The sequence below is a fragment of the Heptranchias perlo genome, chromosome 24 (genome assembly GCF_035084215.1).
Source record: "Heptranchias perlo isolate sHepPer1 chromosome 24, sHepPer1.hap1, whole genome shotgun sequence".
In the NCBI taxonomy this organism is placed as follows: Eukaryota; Metazoa; Chordata; class Chondrichthyes; order Hexanchiformes; family Hexanchidae; genus Heptranchias; species Heptranchias perlo.
The window spans coordinates 15431771-15458882 of NC_090348.1; the positions used below are offsets into that span (position 1 = coordinate 15431771).

The 27112-nt window shown below is 42.6% G+C and overlaps 1 protein-coding gene across 1 annotated transcript in view; it reads right to left on the reverse strand.

Moving 5' to 3' along the window:
* The window catches only part of LOC137341585 (copine-8), a 342934-nt gene that overhangs the window by 137181 nt on the left and 178641 nt on the right, over positions 1 to 27112 (reverse strand). The window contains exons 7-10 of the mRNA XM_068004804.1: positions 22547 to 22610; positions 18984 to 19087; positions 15129 to 15233; positions 11352 to 11393 (exon numbers count right to left, since the gene is read on the reverse strand). Coding sequence (XP_067860905.1) covers positions 11352 to 11393; positions 15129 to 15233; positions 18984 to 19087; positions 22547 to 22610 — 315 coding nt within the window. The remainder of the gene's footprint in view (positions 1 to 11351; positions 11394 to 15128; positions 15234 to 18983; positions 19088 to 22546; positions 22611 to 27112) is intronic.

Sequence of the window (27112 nt, forward strand, 5' to 3'; positions counted from 1 at the left end):
TGGGCAGATTGATGGCGAGATCCTGTTTTCACGAGGCCATTGGCGGAGTGGCATGAATCATTTAGCAACTCACAGCGTATCTCTTCCTCACCACAAATTGCTGGATTTTTTAAACACTAATAACGGCATGTGCCTTTAACTTGCCATTATTTTGCCAGAAAATTCTGGCCCAAAGTTCCAGTTCTGACTTTTGGCAGGGGATAAAACAACAGACCAATTTCCTGACCCAAGTGGATCTGAGAAACAATCTCAGATCAAAAATTATGCATGAGTCCAAGGACTGTCCTGTCATAATGCCAATATCACATATGGCTGATCTACAATAATGGCTTGCTATTAAATAATCAGGTTATCAACCAGAATGTCTTCAGACTCGGATGCAATATTTTACTCTCCCCTCTTCCTTCCCCCCCCCCCCCCCCCAACTATGAAAGGAGATCTATCCTGCAAGAAAGAGGATCCTGCCTCTGCTCCCTGTCACGATATTCAGAGACAATAAGGGGTTGCCAGCGTGACTTTCTCTTCACCCGTGTGTATCTTTTCAACTACTTTTGGGACTGGGGAAACAGAGGGAATGCATCCAGAAACCTTCATTTCCAGGGACAAAGACTATCTGGCCTCCAGACTAAAACGGCTTATGTCCTAGAGCTGAAGCGAACATATCCATCTCCAGATGTCCCCAACTCCTGAAAATGTCTTGAACTAAACTCTGGGTAGATTTTCCACTCATGAGGATGAACTGTATTGTGACTGAGAATGTCTGCCACTATATTGTCTACCCTGCTTAAATGCTGAGCCAATAGAATAATCTTATGACCCAGATACCAGTGTACTAGTTGAATCACAATTTGACAGAGGGAGTCGGAATGAATCCTCTCCCACCCGTTTGTTAATGTAGTGGCCACCATAGCATTATCTGACCACACATACGGGCTTTCCCAATAGTAAGTCCGGAGGTGTTCCGAAGAAACCTTATTTAACTTAGCTCCAAATAATTGATGTGTCAGGTAAAGGTTTCTCTTGTCTACTTGCCCTAAACCTACATGGGCCTGCCATTTTGTCAGGATCTCATCAGTCACCATTATCAACTGTAGGTGAGGCTGCTGCTGCGAACTGTCCTGTAATACATCATACTGTGACCACCATGTGCAGTCCAGGGCCAATACCTAATCGATGCTTACTGGATGGGAAAGGAAGGCTCTGCAGGGGGACCTCTGGCTGTACAAGTTCGCTGAGATGATTGCTGTTAGGAACGATAAACATGACTACTGCTGACTGAACAACATCTTTGATGTGAAGAAGTGCAACAAAGTGGACCATGGAAAACCATATGACATTGTGTACATAGATTTTCACGAAACCCTTTGGGGGCCCAATCTGATCATCCCACAGATGCTTGTAGATATATTCAGAAAATGAAGAGGATAATTCCCTCTGCTAGTCTCCAGGATCTATGTGTATGTGGGTGATGGTGGCAAGTCCACATTTATTGCCCAACCCTAGTTCCTCTGAGGTACTGGTGGGGCCTTCTCCTTAAACTGCAGCAGTCCTTGTGGTGATGATATCCCACAATGGTGCTAGGTAGGGAATGCCAGATATTGACCCAGTGGTGAAGGAACAGCAACATGTCAAAGTCAGGATGATGTGTGACTTGGAGGGGAGCTTGGAGGTGATGGTGTTCCCACAACATTGCTGCTCTTCTTGATTATATGGGCTGCATAGTTGTTGGAAGAGCTGTGAATAAAGTTGATTTCTGTGGAATTGTTGGCCAACAGCTCCACTCCTGATCTTATGACGGAGAAAGGCAACTGTAGATGGTTGGGCTGAAGATGTTTCCCCGAGGAACTCCTGCAGAGATGACCTGGGAGTGTGATGGTTGGCCTCAGACAATCGCAACCATCTTCCTTTGGGTCAGATATGATTTCAGCTATTGGAGGGTTTTCCCTTTGACCCTCATTGACCTCAATCTTGCTAGGGCTCCTTGGTCATACTTGGTCAAATGCTCCCACGATGCCGAGGGCAGCTACTCTTACCTCTCCTTAGTAAGACGCCCCCATATAGTTACATACTCTTAAAGGTGGTCCTCTGCCTGGCTCCCAAAGTGGGAGGGGAATTGGTGCATACTTGATCCATTTATGGATCCCCAGTGTAGGTGTGGGTATTGCTTGAAAATGAAGGGAGCTCCAAGGAGCAATGCACAGGACCGCAGGAGATCCATGAAAAGATTGCAGCTGCGTCATGCTTTGCTGTAGTGTGTTAGTTGAGCAAGTAACAATCCGTCATTGCATACATGTTCAGCTGATTATTTTCTTCAAAGATTTCATCAACTTCCCTACCTTTCAGTCAAAAATACATTTCCCGTCAAGGGATAGTCCATCCTAACCTGATTAAGCCCTTGTTGGCAAGTTCATCAACAGATTGTGTCTATTTTCTTAGATTCTCAGTCACGCTGTACTTGCAGACAACATGAAGTAAAACGGTCTGCAACTGCGATAATATACCAGGGTTTGGCTAAATCTAATGCCCCCCATGCACTCAATCTATTTTAAGGTGAATAAACCTGTTTCATAGTTTAGCCCATTATAAAAGTGTCTCGCACGGTTGACATTATCCATCATCTGAACGTTTCCATCTATGTACAGGTGACTGGGAGAAAGATTCCCCCAAATGGGAGAGGTAGGAAGAGGAGGCGGTGGCGATAGCTCGCATATGTCTGCTTAAACTTTTGGGCATGATGTGGAGATGCCGGTGATGGACTGGGGTGGACAAATGTAAGGAATCTTACAACACCAGGTTATAGTCCAACAGTTTAATTGGAAAATCACAAGCTTTCAGAGTTTACCTCCTTCGCTCACTCACTTGACGAAGGAGGTAAACTCCGAAAGCTTGTGATTTTCAAATAAAACTGTTGGACTATAACCTGGTGTTGTAAGATTCCTTACATTAAACTTTTGGGATACGGCCTTGAGGAATCCCATGAAAAATAATATAATCTATGCGCAATCCAGAGGATAAATTCCCATTCAGGATCAGTACATGAGGTTTGGCCCCTCTCATAATAAGAGCTTCCATATAATGTGGAGCTTTTGTCTAACAGCATGACCTTAGGCAATTTGACACTATTTTCTTCTTCTTCCTCCCTCTCTCACTTGCGGGGCTCCAGTTTCCAGTCATCGGTACGTAGATGGAAATATTCAGAAGATGGTTAATATCAGCCATGCAAGACACATTTATAATGGGCTGAATTATGAAACAGGTTCAATTACTGAAGCGAGCAATGCTGGGGAGACATTAAAAATAGAATGCAGCACTAGAAGTCTGAAGCAGTTTAAAAAAAGCTAATCAAACAAATCAGTCAGACAAGTTCCTTTGAATTATTCTTACAGAGTTTGACATAAGGTAATCAAAGAAATATGCAATTTCGTCCTTCAACAAAACAGAATAAACTCTTTATAAGAATTATGTAAATGTAAGTTTACAGAGCTTAAATCATTCCAATGCTCCATAGTAAAACAAATTGAACTGCTAATACAAAAAATGTGGTGAGTTTTCAAACTCATCGGCCCCGATTTTAAGGGGTTGGGGGGAACCTGAAAGCTGCATGCGAGCCTCGAATCGGACGGCACACCCATGGAGTCCTGGAACGTGGAGGCCCGCCCAATCTTAACGGACGGGTCTCATTTTCATAAATTACATTGGAGTCTGCCTGAATCCAGCCAGATGCACTGCCTGGCCAGCAGGATGATCGTAGGCAGGAGGCTGCATCCATGGACAAGTGGGATCGCCCCCCGGCATTCAGGTAAGTGGTAAGACCGGGGTGGGGGGAGGTGAAGGCGATCGGGAGGGGGAGATGCCCGGGGAAGGAAGGACCAATGCTTCCTTGAGGGGCCCGGAGGAGCACTCCACCTCCTCCAGGCCCACAAGGAGGCCTAAAATAAAAATTAAAAACTTACCCGCTTGGGCCACTTCTGGCCAACGATCCCCCTCCCGAAAGGTTTGGCCTGACGGGGAAGCCGTCACTGCTCTCCTGCTGAGGCCTCGGACTAAAATAGCAGAATGGATCCCGATATATATACTTAAAGAATGACCTCGCCAGCTTGGGACGGGTGTCCTGTTCACCTGCTCAAAAGAGCAGGTTAACATTGGGACACGGTGGGAAGGCAGCAGGATCAGAGGGGGTAAGTCGTTCCCCTCATTTTAACTGCCCCTCCCTGCCTGGTTTCTGCCAGGCATGGGAGTTAAAATTGGGGCCATAATTCCTTTGAAGGACACACACTTGCTTTGAAGGCAAGTCTGTTAGATAAAGGTAATCAGCAAAACAATATGAACAATATTTACAACCTATAAACACAAAGACATGAAGATAACCACACAGACTGTCGATGAAGACAGTAATCGCATATTGTTTGGGTTGGGACATTTGACACAACTGGACCTACAATAAACATTTGTGCACCTTCCATGCACACTTAATTCTATGGACTTTCTATGGACCCACGGCAAGGAATCACTAAAGAGACTACACGATAACATCAACAAGTTCCATCCCACCATCAAGCTCACCATGGACTACTCCTCAGAATCAGTTTCTTTCTTGGACACACAAATCTCCATCAAAGACGGGCACCTCAGCACCTCACTCTACCGCAAGCCCACGGACAACCTCACGATGCTCCACTTTTCCAGCTTCCACCCTAACCACGTCAAAGAGGCCATCCCCTATGGACAGGCCCTGCGAATACACAGGGTCTGCTCAGACGAGGAGGAACACGATGGACACCTACAGACGCTGAAAGACGCCCTAGTAAGAACGGGATATGACGCTCGACTCATCGATCGACAGTTCCGACGGGCCACAGCAAAAAATCGCATAGACCTCCTCAGGAGACTAACACGGGACGCAACCAACAGAGTACCCTTTGTCGTCCAGTACTTCCCCGGAGCGGAGAAACTACGCCATGTTCTCCGCAGCCTTCAACATGTCATCAATGAGGACAAACACCTCGCTATGGCCATCCCCACACCTCCACTACTCGCCTTTAAACAGTCACCCAACCTCAAACAGACCATCGTTCGCAGCAAATTACCTAGCTTTCAAGAGAACAGCATCCACGACGCCACACAACCCTGCCACGGTAACCTCTGCAAGATATGCCAGATCATCGACACAGATACCACCATCACACGAGAGGACACCACCCACCAGGTGCATGGTTCATACTCCTGTGACTCGGCCAACGTTGTCTACCTCATACGTTGCAGGAAAGGATGCCCCAGAGCATGGTACATTGGCGAGACCATGCAGACGCTGCGACAACGGATGAACGGACACCGCGCAACAATCGCCAAACAGGAGGGTTCCCTCCCAGTCGGGGAACACTTCAGCAGTCATGGACATTCATCCACCGACCTTCGGGTAAGCGTACTCCAAGGCGGCCTTCGAGACACACGACAACGCAAAATCGTCGAGCAGAAATTGATAGCCAAGTTCCGCACCCATGAGGACGGCCTCAACCGGGATCTTGGGTTCATGTCACGCTACATGTTACCCCACCAGCGAACAAATGTTATCTGTTTTTAATATAATGGGTCATTTGCTGGCTTTCTCTGCCTTCCGGATGTTTCTGCCTCTCTCTGTTTTTTTTTCTCTGTTTTTTTTCCCTGTTTGTTTTTTTGTTGAATGTGTATTCGGGGGTTCTGCAGGTGACACCTCTCTGTCTGAACACGGTGATTGCCTTGGCAACGGGCAGTTGCAGGGGCAGTCTGTAAACACCATGTATTGTTCTATATGTATAAATGCGTAGGCTTCAAGGAGCTCCTGAACATTTACCTGAGGAAGGAGGAAGTCTCCGAAAGCTTGTGAATTTAAAATAAAATTGCTGGACTATAACTTGGTGTTGTAAAATTGTTTACAATTGTCAACCCCAGTCCATCACCGGCATCTCCACATCATCACTTAATTCAAAGCAACTTTAGCTTAATTGTTTTTTTCTGACTAAAAGTAAATAACCTTCTTTCCACTTGATGGTTTTATAGGAAGTGCTCTTGTGGTGCATTATCTCTTAACAGCTTTGTAATCAAGATACCGGCAAGTCAAAATACTTTATCCTCTTCAAAGAGATACTACGGTAATAAAGCAGACATCTCACCTCTGAGCTAACATGATTAATTATAATGACTGTGTAAGATCGATTGTATAGTCTCAATTTTGAGTTAAGTAGTTAAAAATGCTATTTAAATGAAACAAAAACAAGAGAAACTGTAGACAAAAATTCAATTTCTGTCATACTTCTCACGATTTATGACCTCTTCAAAATTCTTCTAGTGACACATTTCCATTTGTATCATTTAAATATGTTATGGGCATTTCCTTTTGATAATGGGACTCCTTTTTAGTTATTTTCACCCCCTCTTCCTTCTTAGATCTCTCATCACCGTACACCATCCCGGACTGAGAATAGATGGTTGATGTGATCTCAGACATACACCAATGTCACTCTGGAAAAGAAAAAGCTTCCAGTTGTCCCTCCATCCCTGTGACAAAGCAGCTGGCCTCCAATTAACGTTTCCCTTCCACATCATGAACTGAATCAGAAGAACTGCCACCATGGAGCACAGCATATTGGGAGTTCAGTACCTAGCAGCATCCTCTGCTTGAGCGTCCCTTGTAAATGATGCTGAAAAGTTCACCTATGTCACTGCATGTGGCTACTGAGGCAGATTCTTGAATAACATTGTTGGTACCACCGTGGGCAGGGAAACACACCACCCAAGGCAGGGAAACACACCACCGTGGGCAGAGAAACACACCACCGTGGGCAGAGAAACACACCACCGTGGGCAGGGAAACACACCACCCAGGGCAGGGAAACACACCACCGTGGGCAGGGAAACACACCACCGTGGGCAGGGAAACACACCACCGTGGGCAGGGAAACACACCACCGTGGGCAGGGAAACACACCACCGTGGGCAGGGAAACACACCACCGTGGGCAGGGAAACACACCACCGTGGGCAGGGAAACACACCACCGTGGGCAGGGAAACACACCACCCAGGGGCAGGGAAACAAACTGATGGTAGGTGCCAGGACTCGTAGTCACTGTTTTCATTTCACCTATTTGGTTTCACATACCACGGGGCCAATTATGGTCTCGGTACCACTGTGTTTTTCAGTGGGAACGAGGAGGTACCGAAACTAAAATCAAAGTGCAACACTTACCGCCCCATTCCTGATGACGTCCAGCCCACCGTGATTTTGGAGCAGGTTGGGAACTCGGCACCCAGCGCTCCCACCAAAAATAAGTGGGACCCTGATTAATTTGTGCAACAATACAATTTTAATGCTGCGGTGGTGGCAGTCAATTTTCAAGTGACCCCGTTCATTAGGTGGGCAGAGCAGGTCCACCATTCATCAAATGAACTTCGCCAGAGTCCAGAACTATTTTCATGGCTTGAACCTAATTATTGGTGAGCTACGGGCACAACTGAGCGCTGACAGACAGCTCGCTGTATGGGGGGGGGGGGGGGGGGGGGGAGGGTGGGACAGGAAAATCCAGCAGCTCCTCCTTAGAGCTGAGCAGACATTTATTCCTCAAACAGGAAGGCCAGGCGATTGCTGTGGGCCTACTCGAAGCCTGAAAATGTAAATATACACGAGTAATCAAGGGGGGTTGCATTTACTTCAAAATAATGGTCAAAGGTTCCTTGTGGAGGAGAATAAAATGTTATCGTTCCTCTCTGACCTGACAAAGCATCCCCACACCCCACCACACCCCAACCCCAGAGCAGTCAGGTGGATCTCTCATTGTCTAATGACAACGTCCCCGCAATTTGTGACAGGGTCATGTTGAGGCCAAAGTGATGGACAGAAGTCCCACTTGGCCACACTCCTGCCAACCTGAGCAATTTTTTTTTTATTCGTTCATGGGATGTGGGCGTCGCTGGCGAGGCCAGCATTTATTGCCCATCCCTAATTGCCCTTGAGAAGGTGGTGGTGAGCCGCCTTCTTGAACCGCTGCAGTCCGTGTGGTGAAGGTTCTCCCACTGTGCTGTTAGGAAGGGAGTTCCAGGATTTTGACCCAGCGACGATGAAGGAACGGCGATATATTTCCAAGTCAGGATGGTGTGTGACTTGGAGGGGGACGTGCAGGTGATGTTGTTCCCATGTACCTGCTGCTCTTGTCCTTTTAGGTGGTAGAGGTTGCGGGTTTGGGAGGTGCTGTCGAAGAAGCCTTGGCGAGTTGCTGCAGTGCATCCTGTGGATGGTGTACACTGCAGCCACAGTGCGCCGGTGGTGATGGGAGTGAATGTTTAGGGTGGTGGATGGGGTGCCAATCAAGCGGGCTGCTTTGTCCTGGATGGTGTCGAGCTTCTTGAGTGTTGTTGGAGCTGCGCTCATCCAGGCAAGTGGAGAGTATTCCATCATACTCCTGACTTGTGCTTTCTAGATGGTTGAAAAGCTTTGGGGAGTCAGGAGGTGAGTCCCTCGCCGCAGAATACCCAGCCTCTGACCTGCTCTTGTAGCCACAGTATTTATATAGCTGGTCCAGTTAAATTTCTGGTCTAACCACCTCCCCTTGACATTCAACGGCATTACCATCGCCGAATCCCCCAGGATGTTGATGGCGGGGATTTGGCGATGGTAATGCCATTGAATGTCAAGGGGAGGTGGTTAGACTCTCTCTTGTTGGAGATAATTGTAAACAATTTTACAACACCAAGTTATAGTCCAACAAATTTATTTTAAATTCCACAAGCTTTCGGAGGCTTCCTCCTTCGTCAGGTGAACGGTGTGGAAATGAAATTTTTGAATCCTTCGCATTTGAAAATCACAGAACGATGCCTGGCGATTACTGCCCGTTGCCAAGGCAATCACAGTGAGCAGACAGAAAGGTGTCACCTAAAAGGCCACCGAATATACAAACCCCCCAAAAAAAGAGAGCGAGAGAGAGAGAGAAGGAAGACAGTCAATGACCCATTATATTAAAAACAGATAACATTTGTTCGCTGGTGGAGTTACGTGCAGTGTGACATGAACCCAAGATCCCGGTTGAGGCCGTCCTCATGGGTGCGGAACTTGGCTATCAATTTCTGCTCGACGATTTTGCGTTGTCGTGTGTCTCGGAGGCTGCCTTGGAATATGCTTACCCGAAGGTCGGTGGCTGAATGTCCATGACTGCTGAAGTGTTCCCCAACAGGGAGAGAACCCTCCTGTTTGGCAATTGTTGCGCGGTGTCCGTTCATCCGTTGTCGCAGCGTCTGCATGGTCTCGCCAATGTACCATGCTCTGGGGCATCCTTTCCTGCAACGTATGAGGTAGACAACTTTGGCCGAGTCACAGGAGTATGAACCGTGCACCTGGTGGGTGGTGTCCTCTCGTGTGATGGTGGTATCTGTGTCGATGATCTGGCATGTCTTCAGCAGTCATGGACATTCAGCCACCGACCTTCGGGTAAGCATATTCCAAGGCGGCCTCCGAGACACACGACAACGCAAAATCGTCGAGCAGAAATTGATAGCCAAGTTCCGCACCCATGAGGACGGCCTCAACCGGGATCTTGGGTTCATGTCACACTACACGTAACCCCACCAGCGAACAAATGTTATCTGTTTTTAATATAATGGGTCATTGACTGTCTTCCTTCTCTCTCTCTCTCGCTCTCTTTTTTTGGGGGGTTTGTATATTCGGTGGCCTTTTAGGTGACACCTTTCTGTCTGCTCACTGTGATTGCCTTGGCAACGGGCAGTAATCGCCAGGCATCGTTCTGTGATTTTCAAATGCGAAGGATTCAAAAATTTCATTTCCACACCGTTCACCTGACGAAGGAGGAAGCCTCCGAAAGCTTATGGAATTTAAAATAAATTTGTTGGACTATAACTTGGTGTTGTAAAATTGTTTACAATTGTCAACCCCAGTCCATCACCGGCATCTCCACATCATTGTTGGAGATAGTCATTGCCTGGCACTTGTCTGGCACGAATGTTACTTGCCACTTATCAGCCCAAGCCTGGATGTTTTCCAGGTTTTGCTGCATGCGGGCACGGACTGCTTCATTATCTGAGGGGTTGCGAATGGAACTAAACACTGTGCAATCATCAGCGAACATCCCCATTTCTGACCTTATCATGGAGGGAAGATCATTGATGAAGCAGCTGAAGATGGTTGGGCCTAGGACACTGCCCTGAGGAACTCCTGCAGCAATGTCCTGGGGCTGAGATGATTGGCCTCCAACAACCACTACCATCTTCCTTTGTGCTAGGTATGACTCCAGTCACTGGAGAGTTTTCCCACTGATTCGCATTGACTTCAATTTTACTAGGGCTCCTTGGTGCCACACACAGTCAAATGCTGCCTTGATGTCAAGGGCAGTCACTCTCACCTCACCTCTGGAATTCAGCTTTTAAGAATAGAATGAAACAATTCTTGAGCATATTTGTAACAAATGTCTAAAACTTTTAAGAGAACATTACTGTTGTAATGTAACCCAACAAGGTAAATAATATCTAAATGAGCATAGTCATCAGGTCCAACTACCCAGGTAATCACAGGTTGAAAATACTTTTAAAAATAAGGGGCAAGAACTTTAGTCTTCTTTCAAGAAGAAAAGTTATTCCACACTTCCACTATCAGGATCCAGCTGTGATTGTTCACCTACCTGCTACAGTATAATCTGGTGGTACCAAGACCAAATGAAACTGTATTTTATTAATGCCAGAAAAACTGAGGATTTTGAGGATAAAATCAGGGGTGTAGCACTAAGTAGTACGTCTGCTAACATGGTGAAGGGCAAACCATGGCATGAAATTATTTGCAATTTTTTTTAAATGTACAAACAGTGCTTGTGTTAGAGCTGTTTGTGTGTTAATTAGCAAAGGAGGCAAACACAGGAAATGGTAAGGGAAACAAAGAAAAAGATAAACATAGAAAAATGCAAGAAAAGTATATGAGTTTTAGTTTGTAATTTAGGTGCCAACGATACAAATTCCCACTCCCGCTCCATTAATTTTAATGGATGGACAGGTATGGGGAGCGTGCCTGTGATTTCACAATATGCGTTCCAATGGGCAAGGTTCCTTGCCAAGAGCACATATTCAGTAAAGTAGCTCTTTAATGTTTGTGGGCGTGTACTTAATTTCTGATCCCCTTAAGTTGGGGTGTTTAACTATTTAAAATACTACATTGGGACATTGCCATGTTATTGCACCAGATGGTATACGTGAGCTGGTTTAGCATTTTGGATGAAGAAAGCAAATTTGATTTTGAATTAGTTTTGTGAACTGTAAGTTGCAACAAAACGGTCAGAAAGAAAGCATTATCTTCAGGAAAAAACAATGAAAAAAGTCCTACCTTCCATCTCTGTCCCAGTCATACACTTCCACTTTGATAGTTCTGTCAACAACATTTAAACAAGATATATATTTATATTTTCCACCTTTGATTATCAGTAATTTGCTGTTTCTTGAAAATATACATAGCTATCATCTAGCAAAAGTGATATTTATTGCACATGATATTTATAAAATTAACTATCTAATACAGCCACATAAGGTCAAATAAAGAACACTTTGAAAAAATCCAACATAATATTGTGTTTAATACTGAAATAAAATAAATAATAGTCTTACTAAATTTGGAAAATAGATAATTATCCATCAGGATCATGGGCTGTGGCAGCCATTGTTTTTAAACACAGTGGATCTATTTTTCAATCACATCAAGTAATTAGTAAGAAAGGTCATTCCTCTCACTAATGACTGTTAATGGTCACTTGTGAAATGAGTAATAATGCTATGAGAAAAATAACTTGTTGGCCAAGTCATGTAATTGTTGCACCAACGTACCTGGTTCCAGCACGCAAGGGTTCTATTCCAAGGTTGGCATAAAAATTACTTATGGAGAACATGGATTAATATTAACATATTTGTGCCAACTAAGGGCACAGATATATTACAAGTACTAGTTTAAGACTGGTATCAGCTTAGAGAAACACAGGGCCATGGAGAACAAGTTAGAGTACTGCACTAGTCTCCAGACAAAGTGAATCTCTCTACATGAGTGCTCACACATGTAGAGCTCTGCTCACCGATATCCAAATGCTAGTCAAATTCTAAATGTAATTGAAGAGCCAATGGGATAGTCAGCTTTTTGCCAACATTAAAAACTGTAATTTCTACACATTTTAGTGTTGGTTGCTGCCTGGAAACACTTTAAAGTGTGCCTCACTCCAGTTGAGTTAGACAGCATCCATTGCAAAGGCAATGTGGTGTATGAAACTATCTCCTCAAGGTATTTGGGCATCTTAAAATTGGAGCTGTACTACACACTGTTGGAACGTCTATAGATCAACACTAAATGTCTGGTAAAACAGACCTATTATAAGCGTGAATAGGCACAATTACAAGCCCTTCAGGGCATTTAAATCTGCCAATGTATATTTCATCTGATCTGCTAGCAGGCTGCAACACACTGTTCTTTCAGTATTAGTTCTGTCTTTTGTTCCTTTCACATTCTTTGTGCTACTTTGTCAAGTCACAAAGCATTCCTAGATCGATGGGGCTTTACCATATTTATTGCAAATCCAGGAAGTTTGTAAACCTTGCTAATTCATGGATCTCTACATTGTCAGATTTGTTGCCCACTTTCAAAATGACTGTCAAAATTCTCAGTAAATCTTACTAGGTATCAGTATTATTATTCTTAAAAAACAGAATTTCAACCTGAAATACTAGCAGGTGCTGCCATCTCATCAAGTCCTGAATTGCAAATCTATTATCAGCAGACAGATTGATTGAGAGAAAGACTCAGAGCAGCAAAAGAGAATCAAGTAAAATCAAGACTGTGCGAGAAAGTGGAAAGGAATAGAAGTTGCAGCAATGGGGAGAGGTACGAGAGGTATTGAGAAATGTATTGTCAAAGCTATGAAGGAGAAGAAAAAGAAAGGAGAAAAGCAAATAGACTGAGAAACAAAGGGTACAAGAAAGAGAATTAGAAAGAATTTATAATTAAACTTACTGTTCCAGTGTACTGTGCAAAATAAAAATCTATTCTTTTGGTGATTTTCCTGTATACATACTCCTCTTTGAAGCGGAGTAGTGCTGGGGCTGCACTTCTGCCTGCTCCTCCAACCTGGCCGTGACTCTAACTCTTATCTCTAATCCAGGAAAATGGGTCACTTAACATGCAGGCCGAGCTCCCAGCAGGCTTCCACCCGCCAAGAGGGATAATCTGGCCCGTGCTGTAGCAGGACCACCACTGCAGCATCTGAAGAGGTGGAAAGGGAAGTTAAAGGAACAGTGAACCCTAAAGAAGAAATAACCTACAGTTCTTGTAGCCATGGATTCAGTCTGAGGCCTACGAAATTTGGTGCTGGTAGCCAAACTGGAGGGAAATGAGGCCTTTGCTAAGCCCTGTCTCTCTCCCTTCATGCAAAGAATTGGGGGTCTTCCTGCTGCCGACACTGGCCCAAGCCCATCTTTCTCCGCGCTGTCCTGGAAAGCGGCACTAACTGAGATGGACTGCTGGGAACCTGGGCCCCACTTCCTGAGGAAAGAGTAGCCAACAGTGGTCCTGACTTTGGGGGGGGGGGGGAGGGAAATCCAAATTGGGGTAGGAATAAAGCAGTGGGCCTTACCGCCTGAGCTTTGCCTCCTATTGGGCAGGATGCCGGAAGAAAATCCAACCTCTTAGAAAGGAAGGGGTAGAAAGGGGAGGAGAAGGTTCCATGAGGGAAGCAGAGCCCTTACTACACCCAGACAAACTATGACCTTCACTCACAGAAACCATCACAGAACATATTTCTGTCTGTTGTGCCTTTGTTACTATTTTCATCAAAAAGGCACCATAAATAGAATGTGAAGAGGCTGCAGAACTGGGGGAAGTTGCCCATAAACGGAGCAGTCAGGGAGGATGGCCATGGAGCAGTGTACAGTGGGTCAGAGCATGCAAGACTGCCTACTTCCACCTCCGTAATATCGCCTGTCCCCCGCCTCTCTGCTGCTGAAAACCCTCATCCATGACTTTGTTACCTCTAGACTAGACTATTCCAATGCTCTGCTGGCCGGCCACCCATCTACCACCCTCTATAAACTTGAATACACTAATACACTGCCGGCTTATAATGAGCTGTGCTTCCTGCCCGCCATATTGGAGGCTTAGGTCCCAATTTAGTGCTCAGGAAACAAGCGCAATGCCATTGAATTACTAGGCCCTCATGTCTATGGAACCACATCCCAGCAAGAAAAGGCAGGAAAAAAAATGGTGAGTAAATAAATAAGTTGTTACTTTCTTCTAGTAATTCTTTTGACATATTCCCAATATTCATTAGGGAATATGTCATTTTAGAAATGTAAAATGAATGACTGACAGCATCTCAAAATGAAGAGCTTACATTTGGTAGATCTGATTTATTTATGTCTCTATAATATTGAATATACATGAACAGTGTAAAGGAATGTGGTTTTCACACAAATGTATGAGGAATTCAAAGGGTTAGATTTAATGGGATGATGGGCGAGAAACAACAGGAACCAACCTTCATGCAGTAATACTAATGGTTAAAAACACACAACCATGCTGTCCGAGGCAACAACAGCGAAACAATGGATGGGCCTGTATGTCCGGACATGTCGCTGAGCAACTACATTCCAGGATCAAGGAAGAACAATTGATGGGCCCCTAAAAATGCTGACAAGCGAACCATTTTTAAGTGGCTTAAATTTGCTGCAGTGAAAAGGGGGGGCCAGGGGTTAACTCAGTGTTTAAGTAGCCAGCCCCTACTCAGACTCAGGGTAGAGGAGAAAGAAAGTAGAAGCGAGAGGAGTGAGAAGCGGACACACCTTCTACCCAGAACGGGTAATATAATTCTTGTTCTGTACTGTTAACTACTGCTTAGATATTTGCATGTGTTGATCCTGTGTGAAGCTAATAAAGTATCACTATATCCAACTGGAGTCAAGTCAAATCATTCTGATAATAGTCAGGAAGATACCTGTCATGTTGTGCCAATGCTTAATATTTATGCAAACTCAGTGTTATATCTGTCACCTTTAAAAAGCTTCAAATTATTTTCAAGTATCCTTGGTAACCAGCTAAATATGCAAACAGATATGCATTGATTCCTCCTACCTGTCGAAGTCCCCATTGCAGAGAGCACGCACAGGGATTGTGAAGGCTTGCCACACTGGGTTCAGTGTGTTCTTTACAACTTCTGTCTTGTGACAAATGGTAAACCTAAAAAATATATAGATTGAAACATAGTCTGAAATAGTAATAACAACTTCATCTTTTTTTCTTATCATTTTTTGTGTTCACTTTACTGCTCAGAAAAGTTGGCTCCAAAGGACCACAGGGTAAATGTTATGAATTAGTGCTCCCACCACAGGACTTCGGGTGATGGGAACACAAATCAGGAATTCAGTCACGGAGGTCAGAAAACCATCCATTAATTGTAATTTTATATCACGGTAGATAAAAATAACAAGATGTTGAACTAAAATGAATGTTATTCTTCCCCTTCCAGAAAGCAGGATTGACAGAAATATATATTATGGAAGATACAACCATTTCTTTGCTCGGAACCATGAGTTTTATGTTGGGTTTATTGTAAAATTTGTTGAAGCAAATATACGGTTTCCTTTTTCATAGCGTTCAGACTCCAATCACTCACGTGAAAAATAAACATCAATTTTATTATGTGTCTTCATTGATGCCCAAGCCTCAACTATAATAGTTTTAAGCAGGAATTACTTACTTTTCCACATACTAACTATATACATCTTGCATGTGCATTGCAACATACTGTAACAAAGGCATCAAATTTAATTTTTTTTGGTTAAGATAAACATAAATAAATACTGAAATTAAAAAATCCATTGGTTACAGCCCAGTAGCACAACTAATAAAGTCTGCTTCTCTCACACAGGTAGAAATGCAGTGCAATAGCTCCTAAGCAGGCTGCTAAAATTGAGTACTTCCCACATTAGGACACCCCATTTTTGGAGCTGGAACAAATGCTCAGTTCATATATTTAATTTTCACAGACTGTTACACAGAGGATACATGATAAGGACATTTTCATACAATATTTATTTAGCATGTGGACTCAATCAAATAATCCACAAGTAACAACCTGCCTCTCCGATAAGTGTATCCAAATAGTCCTGACATGTTTGTGCTATTAAAAAAAAGTTAGTAACAAGGAAGATAGTCTGATTGACGTGATGTCACAGAGTTTAATCATGTTGTATGTGATTCAATTTTTCCTAGTTTGAGGATTGTTGTCCTGACTATATTTTCAGGAACTGTTATTCCCAAAATCTCATTAGAAAGGTGAGATCCTACCTGAGCAATCACCTTGATTTTTTTTTTGAGCAAATGACATCTCAAATGGATATTGGAAAGTCCTATGATACAGTACAACTGGGCTTCCAGAAAACCTTCTACAAAGTACCGCATAAAACAACAGCTTACAATTATTTAGTGCCTTTTAGTCCTGAGGCGGGATCACATTGGAGGAATGGACGGTCAGCAGTAATAGAAGAGTTAGGAGAGGCGACCCAAATCAAGTTTGAAAAAAATTGGCTTTGAGGAGGCTTTTAAAGGCAGAGAGAGAAAGAATAGAAGGTTTTAGGGAGTGAGTCCCAAGGAGTAGGGCCGAGGCAAATGAAGGCTTTGGAGAAAGAAGGTTGGATTATACAGAAGGTCAAAGTTGGAGGACTGAAGGGCGCAGACTGGGACATAGAGCTAGAGGAGGTTGTAGATGGTGGGGAAGGACAAGGCCATGGGGGATTTATATACAAGGACTCAGATTTTAAATTCGGTGCATTGAGTGACAGGGAACCAATAGAGGTCACCACGGATAGAGGTGATGATCAGCGGGATTTCATGTGGAACAAAGTGGCAGGGGCAAAATATTGGATGAGTTGGAGTTTGTGTTACCTGGAGCTTGAGAGGCCAGTGAATGGAGCATTGAACAAATTGAGTTTAGTGATAACAAAAGTGTGAATAAGGGTCTCAGAAGCATTGGATATTCCACATAAAACTTGGAGGTGGGTAAGTAATTGCCTGACACAGAGGAAGCATTGGGTACTAATTAGAGGAGTGATATCCAGCTGAGGAGCTCTACTGAGTGAAGCGGCCACCTAATTACAATCAGTGCTGGGGTCCCCTACTACTCTTAATCGACCTAAACAGCCTGGATTCAGAAATACAATGAAAGTTTGCAAAGAACACAAACTGGAGGGGGGTTGGTTATGTCTGATAAAGCAACCAAGGACCGAGACAAAAGTTACAAGTGGACAGAACTATGGTGAATGAAATTTAATACAGCTAAGTACACTGGAAGAAGAAATGGGGGTCATAAGTATTCAATGAATGATATCAAACTGGCTAGGGAGAGGCTGAAAGAGATCTGGGAATTATAAAAGTCTTAACCTTCACTAGAATTGCAGAGCAGCAATCAACAAAGCAAACTGAATGCTGAGCTACAACGCCAAATCAGTAAAGTATAAGTCTGAGGCCATCACGTTGAAGCTGTCTTATGCTCTGGTCAGGCCACAACTTGAGTACTGCATACAGTGCCAGTGTCCCAAGACTAAAGGGAAACATCCAAACTCTGGAGGTGGTGCAAAGAAAGGTCATGAAGATCATCCCTAATGTCAGAGGACTATGTTAGAAGGAAGGGTTTGAAAAACTCAGACTCTTCAGCATTGAAAAGAAAAGGATGAGAGGGACCCCAATAAAGGTGCAAGGTACTAAGTAGAACAGTTTCACCTAGAGCAATATGTCCATTTACTCCACGACTAGAGAACAAGAGAACACAGATAGCAACTTCAGGACTGAAATCAGGATGCACTTCTTCACGTTAAAATTAATTGGTACCTGGAACGGTAGGATGGTGGGGGCATAAACTCTGGAATCATTCAAGAGGCAGTTAGATACTGTGATGTTGGGACCTTAGGTTTCTATGAAAGGATGAACTAGGTTGGCCAAATCTTTGCTCTTATCTTTGTGACCTTTGAGAATATATCTTACAAATGTTCAGAACTTTATTAATCATTGATATATCAGAATACATCGAAAAGAAACAGCGATGTGGCAAGTAAGGTACAGCAATGAGAAATGACCTATTTGTTATGTAGGACAGTATGACAAAAAGTGGTAATAAAGTAGCAAAATTATATATTCTTGACTACAGAATAAGGTGTAGTTTACTCATGATTAAGTAGCTGATTCATATATGGGTATATAATCATTCATATGTAAAATTGCTCTATGGTTCCTTAATCAGTGATGAATCCTCTCAGACCTGTAATAAATGTTAATTAACCCATATTTTAGATTTATTATGAAACTATACCATAGCTTTGGAATAAATCTTTGGTGTGAATTATTCATTGCAGTCAATCTTGAATGCATCTTGCAGTTAGAGTCTGTAATATATGCAAGTTATTTTCTAAACATTGACAATGTTCCAGCTTAGGGATAGATCCTTTATTATATATGCTTGCAATGCATTCACCCCAAAAAAGTTATAATAAATCACAGTTACCAGGACATCTGTTGTGACAAAATGGTCGTAAAGCATGGGGCAATTTGTAAGTCACTGAAGCATTATGTGAAAACATTCTTCAATTATTAATGGAAAGAAATAGAAAATAGTAAACAGGGAACAGGATAAAACTAAGGACTTATAACCTGTCCTAACGCACCCATATTCTGTATCAGAAAATTACAGATCAGGTCAAACTATTATGTGGCATTCACATCTACCCACACAACCTTAGAAATATAGCTTTTACAGAAGTATTGCATGCATCACCGAGATTTACAAACAAGCTGTTGTGAAGAAAAGATTGCCTGGCTGAAGTAATTCCCTTCAAATTCTGAGGCAAAATAAACTTATAACAAGAAGTCAACACCACGTGTAACATGGATACCTGGGAACCGATCTACTGTGAAAACCATTAATGGATCACTTACGTTCCATCCTCATTGCTTCTGTAGAATACGAGGAACGGGTCTGACTTTCCAAAGAAATCTTTTTTATCCAATTTATTGGCACAAAACTGCATTACCACAACATCCTGGGGGGATAAAAGATCAAGTATGAAAGGAAGCAATCAAAAAGTTACTCTGCAAGCTGTTAAAACTGCTGGATATTGCTTTGATATTGCCGAGGAGTAAGTGATAGGTCCTGACTATTCAGTAAACAGGGTCATGTGAAGGGTCTGTGGAAAAGCCAATCCAATAAACACCACTATATAAGCAAAATGTATGAAAATACATAAATAATAGAAGTAAGCAACTAGTGCATGATTACAGAATATCATGGCTTTTGAAAAATACACAATTCTACTTGTGAATGTCTCACAAGCATTGGTTAAAGCATTGATTTGTTTAGCTCCCTGATAATGTACAAAAACAAACTGGTTAATTACATTAGCTACTGGAATTTACCTGTGCCTCCACAGGAGTTTTCTTCTGTGAAATGCCATAAAGCATCACAACATCAAACCTTCCTTCAGACTATGACTATTAAGCCAATTTATTTAAGAGTGGATAAACAAGTCAATAAATAACATTAACATAACACATACATATTTAGAGTCATAGAGTTATACAGCACGGATAGAGGCCCTTCGGCCCATCGTGTCCGCGCCGGCCATCAAGCCCTGTCTACTCTAATCCCATATTCCAGCATTTGGTCCGTAGCCTTGTATGCTATGGCATTTCAAGTGCTCATCCAAATGCTTCTTGAATGTTGTGAGGGTTCCTGCCTCCACAACCCTTTCAGGCAGTGAGTTCCAGACTCCAACCACCCTCTGGGTGAAAAAGTTCTTTCTCAAATATTTACAGTAGAATTTATACTATCTAGTTCCTCAAAAGGAAAACAGTAAATGTTTGAAATCTCTGTACTAAATTGCTATTCTTTGAATTAATATTTCATATACACATTGATTCTTTTCTTTTTATATTTGTCACCACTGTGGTACTACTCTGGCCTGCCCTGTCTCTAGGGTTCGAAGTCGACTCTCGAAATTTGAACAATTCAACTTATTTAAATACCTGTGAAATCAGTTCTCAGAGCTCCTTAGCAGTCACAACTCACTTCAGTAAAGAGGTGCCTGTCAGACACATAACTGAACCAATCAGCATTACGCCGTACATGTGTTGTTGTTTCAGCGCATGTTTTGAGGGCATTGCGGGCCAATAAATTGTGCAGGATAGTTTAGCAATTAAAAAAAAGAGAATTCATGTACAGTACAGGAGAAGCCAATTTAAATCTAAGGCTAGAATCTTACCCAGTGTATCAGTATGTCAGATGATATAGAATGGCATTTCATATGTTGTAATAAATAGTTTTAAAGCTAGATGTTTTGTCCAGTATCAAGATAATTATGTATCGTTAAATTAAATAATTTATATTCTGTAGTCTGTTTTTTCAAGTTAATATTGCTTATTTCTTATTTCCTAACGATTTTATTCCCAAACAATGGAAACCAGGGCCCCAATTTTAACTCCCCCCACCTGGCAGAAACCGGGCCAGTGGGGGACAGTTAAAATAATGGGAGTCACTTAACCCGTTTCCTTCCTGTCATGTCCCCATATTAACCTGCTCTTTTCAGCAGGCAAGCAAGGCACCCGCAGGAAGGAAGCGGGGTCCAATTTTAAATATACAGATCGGGTCCAATGATGTCATCAGGGCCTGATATGCAATATCAGCCTGAGGCCTGAGCTGGGGGCAGTGTCGACGTCCCCGTCAGATAAAACCTGCCGGGAGCCGGATCCTGGGCCAGAAGAGGTAAGTTTCAAATTTATTTTTCAGGTTTTCTTGTGGGCCAAGAGGGGCAGAAGTACTCCTCCGAGCCTCACAAAAAAGCACTGGGCCTCACTTGCAAAGGGCTACCCCCTGATTGCAGCAAGACCCCCCCCACAATCACACCAAGGCCCTCCCCCCGATTGCGGCTCCAACCTCCGAGCCTCTCTCTCCCTCCACCTCCCCCTCCCAATCATGGACCGGACACCTCAGCTTCCACCCACCCCCAGATCACCTCCCTGAGCTCTCCCCCCACAAACTGCCGTGGACTGTCCCCACGGGTCCCCAGCTGCAGCCTCCTGCCATTTCTTTGTGCTCCCCCTCACCAGCCAGGCTGTCAATCCGGCAGCCGGGAGACTGTAGCATGTTATTTAAATGAGGCCCTGTCATTAAGATTGGCCAGGCCTCCACATCCATGGCCTTGCTGGGTATTCCACCTGCTACTGTGCTCCCCCACAACCTCCCCATTATTATTGGGGCCCAGAATTCCCATTTTGTGTCTTATTATAGATTCATCTTATCATTTTCAAATTAGACTTAATGGTCTAAAATTCTATGTATTGGGTTTTATGAAATTCCTCTGGTATTAAGAGCTTTGAATTTTAGAGAGACCAGTGTGACCCAATAACACTTCGCGATATCAGCAAAACTAGAATAAATCACAAATTATATGGCTTATCCTTTGCACACTGTAATTTCCTGACATAATGCAAGACTATTGATGATATTTTAAAGCACTTCAGCTCCACTGCAATCAGCAGGTGGTGGAAGACCAATGCCTGTACATAACTACTAATTGGATGATATCTTTCACCAGTCAATTACATGGTGCCTGATACGAGATAATAGACATATTAATAAGCATATTTTGGAAGCTGGTAATTATTTTATGCTGAAAGGCATTTTGATACCTTTGCTTAAATTGCATCATTAACTTGTGAATAAAAAAGAGACAGAAAATTTGCTAGGGACCATTAAAACTCACTTTTACACAGCATTATAAAGATGGTTAGTTACCCACAAACAACTTCTGTGGAAAATTTACGTCAAAAAGCGAATGGGAATAAAGTACCACTAATACAATTGACCCCAAACAAAAATTCTTCATTCTGACTTCAAAAAACATTTAGACATGATGGAACAGTAAGTCAGTATTTTTTATAATCGATAAATTTGTGTCCTATACAGAAGGGTTTGCTGGACTGAAGGTGGAAGTGTATGTCCTTTTATTTTTTATGTTCTATTATGTTATTTTTTCTTAATGCCCCCGGTTCCTTTCTCTGCTCTTCAACATTCTTTCACAGTTCTATCTTTCTTCTCACCCATTTCCAATGTACCTTGTATCCATATTCCTGATTGATGAGGGGTGCTCAGACTGGGGGAAAACCATTAAGTATTAAGTAACAAAGGTCCAAACTTAAATCAGGACCATATTTACAATGAGCCAAAGGCTTGCCTGAGTTCCCAATGCCTCTTATGTACTGAGCCCACTCATTGCTAAATAATCATTATAATATGCTAATATTTAACAGCTATGGCCACCGAAGGAACATAGCAAAATGTGGAAATTTGCTTATGAGACAATTTCTTACCTAGTTAATAGAAGCACATTTATGTTACACAAAGGTCTAAATTCTAATGGATAACAAATTAAACTTTAATGGCACCTCTACTGTAACAGTTATACAGTACTTAATTTGGACGATGATGAATGATTTGTTCTTACATGGCAGTTGTTCAACTCTTCTGCTGTTAGAATAATTGCTCCACATTTTTTTCCAGGAATTCCCCTGTTAGGTAAAAAAAAAGAAAGAAAATGAATATTTGTGCTTTTGTTTTGTTTTATAAATTCCTCTGGCAGAATATTTTTGAAGAATTCCCCACTAAAAACATTCTACAATATTTTACTTGCTCCTCGAACACCCCCTGATTATATCTTTGTTTCAGTTTCTCACAGCTGTAGCAAGTGTCATCACAGTGGGACTGTAAATTGTTTAATTGCATGATCCAAAAAAATGATTTTTACATTCGAATTGTGCATTTTTCTTGTTATCCATCACAGTTCCTGGATCACTCTTCAGCATCACACTGTAACTCATGCAAATTTCCATGTCACATTTAAACTTCATTAGCTGAAATTTCACATTCATAAATCAGCAACAAATCACATCCAAACAAGTAGGTATTCTACCAATTTGGAATGAAAGCTACTAAGCATAAAGATCAAAAAATTATGAATCAAAAATGGACAGTCAGCAAAGGAAAGGGAGTAACCGAGCCAATCAAAATCATAGAATCGTAGAATGATAGAGCGCAGGAGGCGGCTATTCGGCCCATCATGCCTGTGCCGGCTCTTTGAAAGAGCTATTCCAATTAGTCCCATTGCCCATTTCCCCATAGCCCTACAATTTTTTCCCCTTTAAGTGTTTATCCAATTCCCTTTTGAAAGTTATTATTGAATCTGCTTCCACCGCCCTTTCAGGCAGTGCATTCCAGATCATAACAACTCGCTGCGTAAAAAAATTTCTTCCCATCTCACCTCTAGTTCTTTAGCCAATTACCTTAAATCTGTGTCCTCTAGTTACTGACCCTTCTGCCACTGGAAACAGTTTCTCCTTATTTACTCTACCAAAACCCTTCATGAACTTGAACACCTCTATTAAATCTCCCCTTAATCTTCTCTGCTCGAAGGAGACCAACCCCAACTTCTCCAGTCTCTCTACATAACTGAAGTCCCGCATCCCTGGTACCATTCCAGTAAATCTCCTCTGCACCCTCTCTAAGGCCTTGACATCCATCCTAAAGTGGTGCCCAGAATTGGACACAATACTCCAGCTGGGTCCTAACCTGTGATTTATAAAGGTTTAGCAAAACACTCCAGAAATTCTGTGAAGTTGATTTACACCATTTTCTGAGTTATCCCCAGCTGAAAATTTACAGGCAAAAGGAGCATTGGTAACCCATACAAAATGAAACAATTCTGCATAAAATGCTTATTCTTACTCACAGAGCTGCCCGTACAATGCTGTCACTCCCTGGAAAACATTCTCTCAGGGAGGCCTACTCCTATGTTGTGGGAGCTTGAGGCTCATATGAATTATTTGGCTGTAGCTTGAATTATTAGGTTGGGTTTTGATGACTCTTGTTTTATAAATACCTTGGTTCTTTCTATTTGGCGACTGTGCATGGTCAATCACAGCAAGCCCCTCCTTTCTTCATTTTGGCTTCAGGAGGCAACTAGGCATACCAGGAATTGTGGTTTGTAAGACCTGCCACCTTGCAGTCTATTGGAAAACTGAGATAACGGAATTATTTTTTGTATTTAAAATCAATGTAAACCATAAAGTTTTGGCCTTATTCTGGGATAAATCATGTAAATAGTTATGGGATAATTCACTTTTAATGATCACTGTTTATAGTAATTGGCTTTATGGATCAAATTTTACTTTCCAAAACCTTTTCCCATTTACACTAGTGTGTTTGAACTCTGTTATTATGATTCGATTGGAAGGATCAATTTGTGAAGTGTTTGCCTTTGATGTTTCACAGACAGGAATTTCTCTACTCATAGCAACGTCTATTGGAGACAATTAGAAGTGAAGTGACCTGCCTTGGAGATAAAAGCAACTTTAGCAAATTGCCGACTGCTTTACTATTCATTTCTCTGAACACTGGCCTTTACTAATTTGGAATGCATACAGGAACTCGCTATGTTCTACACTTGCATGGTGGGAATTTTGCAGGGCATGGAGACAATACCTAAAAACTAGTCAGAGTTCTGTCAAAACACTTTAAAATCCCACAATCCACTCCGTTTAACCTGATAATGAATATGAATGATTGGATGAGCAACCAAAACCCAGGTTTTAAATGTAGACATGACGTTGATGCTGCAAACACACTGCGACACTGGATACAGGATGCCTCATCACATGGTGTGCTGCTGAGTGGTTCACACTGCTCGTACAAAAACCAGACTCGCAACAGCAATGGGAAAGTTTTATTTCACATCCAGACAAGCCTGTTTTCGTTGCTGAAAAGCACAGAATAATATTTGCGTTCAAGAGGATTCATGGCGAGAAAGCTGGTGGCAATGAAGAAGCATCTGATGTTTGTGCAGGGAGGTTTTGTTAGGCCCCCTACATGACTATGATAAGAAAAACATTTACAATTGTGACAAAACTGGGCTCTTTCGGAGAGCTGTCTGAACCAGTACACTGTAGGCATTGGCAAATCTGCAAATCCCCGGTGTTGTCACATGGTTCAGAACCTACAGGTTGAACAGAGAACCAATAGAAATGCCTGAATGACTTCACTACAGCTTGGTTGTTAGCATGGAAAAATTGTTCATTATGGACAATTTTGCAGTCCAACAACAGCTGAGTCCTTTCAGCAAAAAAAAAGTGGTGTTTCTATTCACAGGCACTACAGACTTTGCACGGTCACCATACCAGGGGATCATACAAGCTTTCAAGACACTTCACTCCCCTTGCAGCAAAATGATTGAAAGCATCTGTTCTGATGACACAGTGACTGCACTGAATATTATTGGGCATATTACCCTAGTGGATGCAGTACACATGATTATTAATGCTTGGGGGCAGTATCGAAAGCATGCATTATGGACTGTTTTCATAAATATGGGCTTACAGCTCTGAATGAAAAGATTGCTTCTGCACCATTGGTGGATGATTAAATCTCACCATTAACTGGAATGTCACTCAATGAAGTCAACATGCTGTTGAACCTTGGTGACACTGAAATTTATAATGAACATTATAAGTGAAATAGGATCAAAACAGTGATGTGGACTGGTGCACATTTTATCACTTAGACAGCCTGGCTCTTTGTTCTCTGGAAATAACCAAACAGCAGAGGAAGGTTGCAGACATTCTTTATACTGCTACCACTTTTGATTCACTTTTATGTTGTTTGTTGCTTTTAGAGTTGTACTGTGTTTTTTTTGTAAATAAAGTCCATAAATTCAGTTTTGCTGCTCTCTCTTACTAGTGCAGCATGTCACTGCATGGCAACACTGAAATGTGTATATAATGATCAACCCAAAGTAACAATCAAATGGAGGGTAACCAAAATTGATCATTATAATTGAACTCAACTGTATGTGAAAGGATTGTTTGTGTATGGCGTATGCAATTTAAGTTTATTAAAGTAGCCATCTGCTTATTTACGGTTTCTACCCAAGACAATGTCCTCGGGTAAAAGCATAAACCATATAACTTTCTCTAAGGTAATTTTAGGTAAATATTTTTTTTTAAAGTGTAACTTTGGAGACGGGATTTTAACTGCCAGCAGATTTCTGGCAGGAAAGCATCGGTTTAAGTTAGTTTCCCACTCACCCATGGCAATATGAGGCCATTCCAATTTTAACCATTGGGTCTCATCGTGGTCCATTTCCCACTTGAAGTGGATGAGAAGCGGCTGCCGGCCACCAGAAAATCGGGTGGTCCACGGCACTCAGGTAAATGTAGGGAAGGGGATTCCAGGGGGGTCTCGCGGTGGGGAAGGGGATTCCATGAGGGTCTCGTGGTAGGGAATTGGATTCCAGGGAGTCTTGCAGTAGGGAAGGGGATTCCAGGGGGTCTCGTGGTAGGGAAAGGGATTCCAGGGAGTCTCACAGTCAGGAAGGGGTGTCTGAGCTGAGGGAGACTGTCCTACTCCTTCTGGCCCCACAAAGGAAAGCAAAAACAACTTACCTGGATGACCTCTTCAGATTCCCAATCCTCTTCACTTGTCTGGAAAGCTGCAGTGGCTTCCCCACTCAAGCCAAAGTTAAAATCGCTTTCCGGGCCAGATATTATCAATGGACCCCAATTAGCATAATTGAATTAGGATCCTGCTGGGTGTGGGAAGAAGCCTCACTTGAAATTGGGAATGGCGGGATCCAGTCAGATTTCCAGAGGGAAAGTAACCTGGGCCATTTCAATTGCCCACCCTCCGGGTTTCTGATGGGCTTCTAAGGTTAAAATCCACCCTCTCCCCACCCCGTACGTGTCAAGGACCTATATTCAGGGCTGTCTTTGAGTTGTCACCTTTATTGAAGCTGTTAGCCAGCTTTTGCTCGTCTTCTAAGTTGGCACAAATGGGTATAGAAGACATTCCAGTCACTGTACAGCCGCTATTATTAGAAATCCAAATTGTTTGAAACCTCTCGCCACAGAAATATTCATTTGAGCTGCATACAGGAGAGAAAAGAAAGTACAACAACCTCATCAGAATGCAAAAACCAGTCAAAATAAAGCCCTGGCAATATGTAATAACAGATAGATCATAA